The 8027-nt window shown below is 48.6% G+C and overlaps 1 protein-coding gene across 1 annotated transcript in view; it reads left to right on the top strand.

The window, feature by feature from the left end:
- Slc6a19 (solute carrier family 6 member 19) overlaps positions 1-8027 on the top strand; it is a 22021-nt gene that overhangs the window by 6751 nt on the left and 7243 nt on the right. The window contains exons 2-6 of the mRNA XM_021180593.2: positions 1421-1561; positions 2803-2940; positions 4737-4918; positions 5023-5133; positions 5474-5586. Of these exons, the coding sequence (XP_021036252.1) occupies positions 1421-1561; positions 2803-2940; positions 4737-4918; positions 5023-5133; positions 5474-5586 (685 nt within the window). The remainder of the gene's footprint in view (positions 1-1420; positions 1562-2802; positions 2941-4736; positions 4919-5022; positions 5134-5473; positions 5587-8027) is intronic.

Below are 8027 nucleotides of genomic sequence, written 5' to 3'. Positions count from 1 at the left end.
TCTTTCTTTCTTTCTTTCTTTCTTTCTTTCTTTCTTTCTTTCTTTCTTTCTTTTCTTTCTTCCTTCCTTCCTTTCTTCCTTCCTTTCTTTCTTTCTTTCTTTCTTTCTTTCTTTCTTTCTTTCTTTCTTGTTTGAGGTAAGTTTCTCAATATAGACCTGCTGTTCTGGAACTTGCTATGTAGACCAGGCTAGCCTAGAACTTACAGAGATCTTCCTTTTAAGAGTAAAGGCATGTGCCACCATGCTCGGCTCTTTTTTTCTTTCTAAGATTTACTTAGTTATTATATGTGTATGAGTATTTTGCCTTCAAATATGTATATGTATTATGTGCATGCCTAGTTCCCATGGAGGTCAGAAAAAAGGACTAGATCTCTTGTAACTAGAACTATAGATGGTTGTGAACCACCATGCGGGTGCTAGAAACTGAAGGAACTTGTAAGAGCAGCAAGTGCTTAGCATCCTTTGAGCCATCTCTCTAGTTCCGATATTGTTATTTAATATACATTATTTAAACTTTTTCACTAATTTAGCTCTTATAGAAATATAATTAATATGCAGGACACAGTTGAAAATTGCTTTCTTAAATCACAGAAGGGGCGCACTTCCTAGTATTAGGGTTTGTTAGGTCTATAGTACAAAGGGGTTTGCACAGATGAGGGCAGTGTGGTCAGTTATTTGAGACCATTATTGTACTTATTACACTTTGAAGTAAAGAACATATACCAGCAAATGGAGCTGCTTTAAGCCGAAGGGTACTTGCTTCCCCTCCATGTTGCCCACCACCACTAGTAAAGAGATCCCTTCATGCTGGTGTCTGACAGCAGATTTAGCATTAGTTGACTGTGCAGTGGCACACTGTCCTAGGCGCAGCTATTCTCAGAAGTTGTGACTCTGTCCTTCTGTCCATGAGGCTCTGGCCAGTGTGAGACAGCCAGTAGGCTCCTCTGGGTTTCTGTTATTCTCAGTGAGCATGGTAGCACTGTCACATGCTTTTTTTTTTTTTTTTTTTTTTGGTTTTTCGAGACAGGGTTTCTCTGTATAGCCCTGGCTGTCCTGGAACTCACTTTGCAGACCAGGCTGGCCTCGAACTCAGAAATCCGCCTGCCTCTACCTCCCGAGTGCTGGGATTAAAGGCGTGCGCCACCACGCCCGGCTCCACATGCTTTGTTTAATGGCAGTTTTCTTCAAGCCAGCAGAGAGTGTTTCCATGTGAGGATGGACACTGTCTACCTGCTGAGGGATACTTCCAGGCTGTGAAGTTTGCTGCGGCCTCACTCACATGGCTTACAACTGCATATCAGCTCTGTTCAAGTGCCACAGGGGTGTTGGTGGCATCTAATCATTATTTTAAAGGTGTTAAAGTGTCTGTCCCCAGGTGGCGTCCTGGATTGTAATGGCATGTTTGTTTCTTCCTATCCAGGGGCCTTCATGATCCCATTCCTCATCCTTCTGGTGTTCGAGGGAATTCCTTTGCTGCACCTGGAGTTTGCCATCGGTCAGAGGCTACGCAAGGGCAGCATGGGTGTGTGGAGCTCCATCCATCCTGCTCTGAAGGGTATAGGTGTGTGTCAACTCTCCCAGATGGCCTAGGGTTTACAGGGCTTGTCTAGTTCCTCCTTAGCTTTCCCAATCAGTTCCAGGCTCCTGTTCTTACAGACGCCCTCTGCAACCTTTCATTAGAATCCATGGGAGTGTTACAGCATCTAGGCCAGGCTCATAGTCATCAGGGAACAGACAGGCCAGCAGAGGTCGCCCGAGTCCCCACAGCCCAGGGCACAAGGAAGATCTAGAGGCTGAGGGAGAGCCCCTGATCTAGCTACCTAGAGAGAAAGCCTCCAGGGCCAGAAGGGGGAGCTAGCTGCAGGCTGCCTACTCTGATCACTCCTACACACTCAGTAAGGGGGAGTTAGCTGCAGGCTGCCTACTCTGATCACTCCTACATACTCAGTAAGGATGCCCAGCGCTGCCACCAGCCTAGGTGTGGTCACTCATTTACAAACTCTGGCTTGGAGATGGTCCAACCTCCAGCCTCACGAAGAGGACATGGCTCACTGAGAGCTCAGAATGCAAGTAAGTGGCTCGGGCTTTCCAGCCAGGGAAGGGAAGGTCAGGGTCCACGGACAGAGAGTTCAGATATGTTTATCCCAGAAGCCCAATGCTGGACAGCTCAAAGCTCACCCAGAGGCCTCTTCCTACCCTCAAGCCCTCCCTGCCCTTGCCCCCGCCCCCAGCCCCCACTCCTGACTCTGGCTCTCACTTTCCCTCCCTTCTCTTTCTTTTCACACCCATTTGGTTTTTAGTTTCACAATCAAAAAAAGCACATTCATGAAACTCTTTATAGGTCAACCCGTTCTCCCCAGCTACTGAGCCATTGCCCGCTACGATCTCTGCTTGTCTCTCTCACTGCTTCTTCACAGAGATTTTTTTTCCTGAATCTACGTACCTGTCTTTGGCTTGTTAATTGCCAAGTAGGTCTCCCCGAGGCAGAGCCACCCCCACTGACATTGTCAAAAGGCTCTTTGCAAGGACTCTGGGACCACTTGCCTGGATAAATCTTTTGGGGCCATAGGTGGAGCAGGCGAGGGTGTATAATGCTCACCTTGAGCTCACTCTGGGAGAATCAGGTGATCATACAATGATATTCCATTTCTAGGTCCAGGCTGTATCTGCTCTTCAGGTCAGGGAGCAGGCCCTTCCCAATGTCCTATCATCTCCTTGGGGTAGGACAGCATAGATGGGTACCCATGCACTCACCTGCTAGAGATACCAGTACGCCTTGCACAGTGCCATCCCTCCCCACAGGCATCGCCTCCATGTTCGTGTCCTTCATGGTGGGCCTGTACTACAACACCATCATCGCCTGGGTCATGTGGTACTTCTTCAACTCCTTTCAGGAACCTCTGCCATGGAGTGAATGTCCACTCAACCAGAATCAGACAGGTGAGCCACTTGCCCTACACAATGGAATGCTGATGCTACCCCCAACCCCCACCCCTGTCTGTCTGACATGATATAGCTTGTAGGAGAGTGGAAGAAATGGTTGCTGGCAACTTCTTAGACCTTGTGACCAGATACCTTCTCATTTTCTAAGAATTAGATTCTTAGAGACCAGAGTTAGAAAAAACAAAACCCAACCTAGAACATTTTTTAAAGCATATAACATTTAAAAATTCATGTTGTATGGGCTAGGGAGGTAGCATAGTCAGTTTAAAGTGCTTATTATAAAAGCACGAGGACCTAAGTTAACCCTCCAGTGTCTACATAAAAAGCCAAGCATGTGTTGCATATAATACCAGTGAGCTGGGAAGACAGAGACAGGGGGATTCTAAGGCCTTGCTGGCCACCCAGCCTAGCCTAATTAGTGAGTCTAGGTTCCAGTGAGAAACCTCATTTCAAAAAAACATAAGATGAATAGCTCCTGAGGAGTGGTACTCAAAATTGATCTCTGGCTTCCACACATGAACTTTCACACACCTGAATCTGCACACACATGAATGCACACTCTATGTGCACACAAATACACAGACACAGATGCAGATGCAGGCACACACATACACACACAAGCACACACACAAAGAGAACAATGCACACACAGAGAGAAAGAGAGAGGGGGGAAGGGTAGGGGGAGGATGAAGGAGGTGGAGGGAGAATCCACAGGCATACCTATTACCTCAACATTTGGGAGGCTGAGGCAAAAGAGTTGCTACAGATTGAGGCCAGCATGATCTACACTGTGTGTTTCAGTCTAGTATGGGCTTCAGTATCAAACCATCTCATAACAAAACAAAACAGAAATCCACAGTCCAAGAAGAAAGCCTTACACAAGGTGATTTCCTATGTCATAATGGTCACATGGTTGAGACCTTCAGTAGAGGAGCCACGAGAAGTATTCGGGTGTCTCCAAGTCACCAAGCAGCCCTAGCAAGAGTAGAGGGTACAGATCCTTGATAGGAGACTTTCTAGTTCTTTTCCCTGTCTCTGCGCAAAGAGATCACACTGCCACAAGCGTCTTAAGTCACCCGTACCATCTCAGGCCCTTCTCCTGTGGAGACAGAGAGGCACGTGTCTTTGCCCATGATCTATGGGACACATCTGGCTCACAGACACAGAAAGCTGCCGAGGAGATTGAGCAACCTGTTCGGTAACCACTGTCCTGACTAGCAGAGTAGCTCTGAGGGTCTCACATGAACCTTTAGGAGTCTATCAAGATGGACCTGTTTTGGTCAAAGTACAAGTCCTCCCCAGGATCTTGATTTCTTCTGGTAGGAGAGCCCCAGTTGGTTCTTTGAGGAAGAGGTGGTGAGATAAACACCACCTATGGTGATAAGATAACAGAGTTGGACTGTAATGATCATGGGTATGGCCATAGAGTCGCAAAGACCGTGTGCCAGCTACTTCAGGTGTAATAGGGAGTTCCTTCCAGGAGTGAGGGAGGGGCTGGTTCTCAGAGGCCTGGATCCACATCAGAGCCCAACAGTATCTCTTAGCAGACTTCACATAGATGAGCACTTATGTACAAACAAGTGTGCACATGTACACATGTGTGGTGTGTGGATGCAGATGTGTGGGTGTATTCACAAGTGCCCATGTGTACATGTGAGGCTATATTCATGTGCACAAACATATTCCTGTTGTGAACGCCTCAGACAGAGGCTAGGTTTTTGTCCTTTCCCCTGGCTTATTTCTAGCCTGTCCCCACTTTGACCCAAACTTTGACATGTGCTCTGCTTCTGCAGGCTATGTGGAAGAGTGTGCCAAGAGCTCTTCCGTGGACTACTTCTGGTACCGAGAGACGCTTAATATCTCCACTTCCATTAGTGACTCAGGCTCCATCCAGTGGTGGATCCTGCTCTGCCTGACATGTGCCTGGAGTGTGCTGTATGTGTGTATTATCCGTGGCATCGAGACCACTGGGAAGGTGCAGTACGCAACTGATCATGATGTGTCCTGAATTGGCCCTTTCTCCTTGTCTGACCACTGCACCCATCCCACACTGTGTCTCCCCCACCTTGTTCCTCACAGGCTGTGTACATCACCTCCACCCTGCCCTATGTTGTACTGACCATCTTTCTCATCCGTGGCTTGACTCTGAAGGGCGCCACCAACGGCATTGTCTTCCTTTTCACACCCAATGTGAGTTCTCTGCCATCTACCAGTAGACTACCCCAGGGCTTCAGATCCCAAGGAAGAAGTCCATGCTGGATTCTCTTGCTTCAAGGCCAGCTCATTTCTATATGGTGACAGCCAACTGTCTGATGCTGAGGCTAGTGTCCTGGTTGATAAGGACCTGGCAAGGGGTCAGCCTACGGGTGGGCCTTTAACATATGTATCCTGGAGGGAAATTCTTGGGTGGCTTGTCTTTTTTTTCCCCTCTATGTAGAATGGCATCCACTCCTGGGGAAGGAGATAGCTTCTTCCTCAGTGGAGGGGAAGGCCTGCTTTCTGTGGTCACAGCTGAGTCCCTGTATGACAGATCACAGAGCTGAGCAACCCCAACACGTGGCTGGATGCAGGTGCTCAGGTCTTCTACTCCTTCTCACTGGCCTTCGGGGGCCTCATCTCCTTCTCCAGCTACAACTCTGTGCAGTGAGTATGGAGGTGAAGGGAGGGCCCCCAGGGATAGGAGCTGTGGGACCCCTAAGAGCACCTTGCTTCTGGAGTCTAGTTTCTCGGTCAGACCATGTAGAACTATGTATGCTGTGCGGTTAAGAAGGAAAGTGCTTTCAAAAGCACAGTTTCCAGAACCAGTGTTGGCCAGTGTGACTCTGCAGCTGCCCTCTACCAGCCCTCTCTAAGCACAGAGCTGGCAGGAACAGAAGCACAGGTTTTGAGAGGATCTCCCCTTGCTGGATCCCTTGATAATCTCTGCTGCTTGGTCTAGTATGCTCTCTCCTCCACTCCCAAACTTGATGGCCACATTGTTCCCAGTCTACCTCAGAACTCCCAGGTATGTTGGTGTCCCCAGAGCTCACCCTGGACCCAGAAAAGATCCCGAAAGCTGTGACCCTGACATGCATTGCTTCCTGACATCTTCTGGAAAGTCCCTAAGCAATGAAGAACACTCACAAACATTCAGAGAGGGATATAGGTGATATTTATTGTTTCCCACAAAGGTTTAGGGAAAACTATCCAGGCTTAGTGCAACCAGACCCATCCTCTATGAACAGTGTTGGTCAGGGGAAAGCAGTGGGATCAGTTGGTGGTTTGCAGTGATAAGCCTGAGGGAGAGATGGGCAGGGAGTGGATGGAGGCTCCTGGTAGAACAAACAGAGCTTCATGGGCTCAGGATAGGCAACCCCATGGAGAGACCTAGGCTGCAGACAAGGCTAGAGTAGAGGCAGGGCCTGACAGTCAGATTATGTCTGTTTTGGGAGGTGTGGTTTTCAATAGGCATAACACAGGAACTTTCTGTTCTTAGAGGGTGTCTGTGGTCCCTATGGTCTGAGAGTGCAGACCCTCCAGAAGATGTGTTGAAAGTGGGTGGATGGGCAGGCGTTCTATTGAACTATTGTCTTTTAGTCACTGACTGATGGGTCTCAGGCTTCACAAACCAATTCTGATGCCATGGAAAGTGTTCTAGAAGGCAACCCTAGAAGTGCCACTGCAGGTAGAGCCCAAATGGAGCTGTGTGTGAATTATTTTTATGACAGTTTTATTCAGACAATTTGTATTCTATGCAGTTCATCCACACTAGACTACATGAATTCATTCACATGAGTTCAATGGCTGTAGCGCATTCACACAGTTGTTCAGTCACCATTCCCATTTAGTTCTAGAACATTCTGATGAGCAGGCATTCCTGAACTCCCAGGTCCACTGCATTTCCTGGCTCCTGCCTCTGCTTTGTCTGCTCGACTACTCCCTGTGGGTAGAACTGGAGGTGTGGGGTCTTTGGCATCTGGTTTCTCACGGACATGATGCTTCCCTGATTGTAAAGTGTGTTGGTGCTACAGACTGGTGTGGCTGGCTGACCACCTGCTGTGAGGACAGCCTAAATGTGCTTGCCCACCCACCTGCAGGGACTTTGGCTGCTTCTGCTTTTAATTGGGAAAGGTGCTTGCCCCACACGTGCTGCTGCCATGTTTCTGGGGTATATCTGGGAGGAGACCTGCCATCATGCTACTCCATGATCAGCGGTCTAAGGACCCACAGGCTGCTCTCCATAGCACCATGTGAATACAAGTTCCCTCCAGTTGTGCAGGGTGGCCTCTGTTTCCCTTTCTTGTCAACTTTTGTAATTATCTGTGTTTTGGGGGTAGCCTTCCTTCCAGGTGGGGTGGCTGTGCTGCAGTGTGACATGCACTTTTCTGATGGTTGTGTACTCTGCTTTTGACCCAGCATGGGGCAGCACAATGACAGCAGTGTTGGGCGTTGGGGTTCAAAGACTGGGATCAGGGTATGTTCAAGCTGTGCTGAGTATCTCCAGATGGAACTGCAAAGGCTTCAGTCAGGAAGTCAGTGTGGGGTCACAGAGGGCTGAGGGTGAATAAGGGCCAAAGAGTTGGATCAGCCCCTGAGCTGTGTCCACATCTTCCATGTCCCTGAGAGTCAGGAACATACAGATCTGTGCTGACTCTTTGCATAAACCTGGGTCTCTCGGCTGGTCAGAAATACGTCTGGGACCTGGCCCTAGAACATTCCACTCTGTGCTGTGGGTGAGCACCATCCTTCTGAGAGGCATAGACATTGCAAGGGCAGATGTTCAGGATGGTCCGACCCTGCCTCAAATGCCAGCAAAGGTGGCCAAGTTCCATCTGGAAAATTCTAGAATCTCTTTTCTTCCTTTTTACTTCAGGCAGGTAGCCCACCCAGCTCTGGGGTTCTACTAGGCCCGGGGGCCTATGAACTGAATTGCTTTTATAAATACTAATCCAAATTGCTCTTTTGTTTTTTATTAGGTATTTTCCTCATTTACATTTCCAATGCTATCCCAAAAGTCCCCCATACCCTCCCCCCCACTCCCCTACCCACCCACTCCAACTTTTTGGCCCTGGCGTTCCCCTCTCCTGGGGCATATAAAGTTTGCA

Source organism: Mus caroli, chromosome 13 (assembly GCF_900094665.2).
Source record: "Mus caroli chromosome 13, CAROLI_EIJ_v1.1, whole genome shotgun sequence".
Classification (NCBI taxonomy): Eukaryota; Metazoa; Chordata; class Mammalia; order Rodentia; family Muridae; genus Mus; species Mus caroli.
The sequence above is the reverse complement of the archived record's forward strand: the minus strand, read 5'-3'. Positions and strand labels throughout refer to the sequence as shown.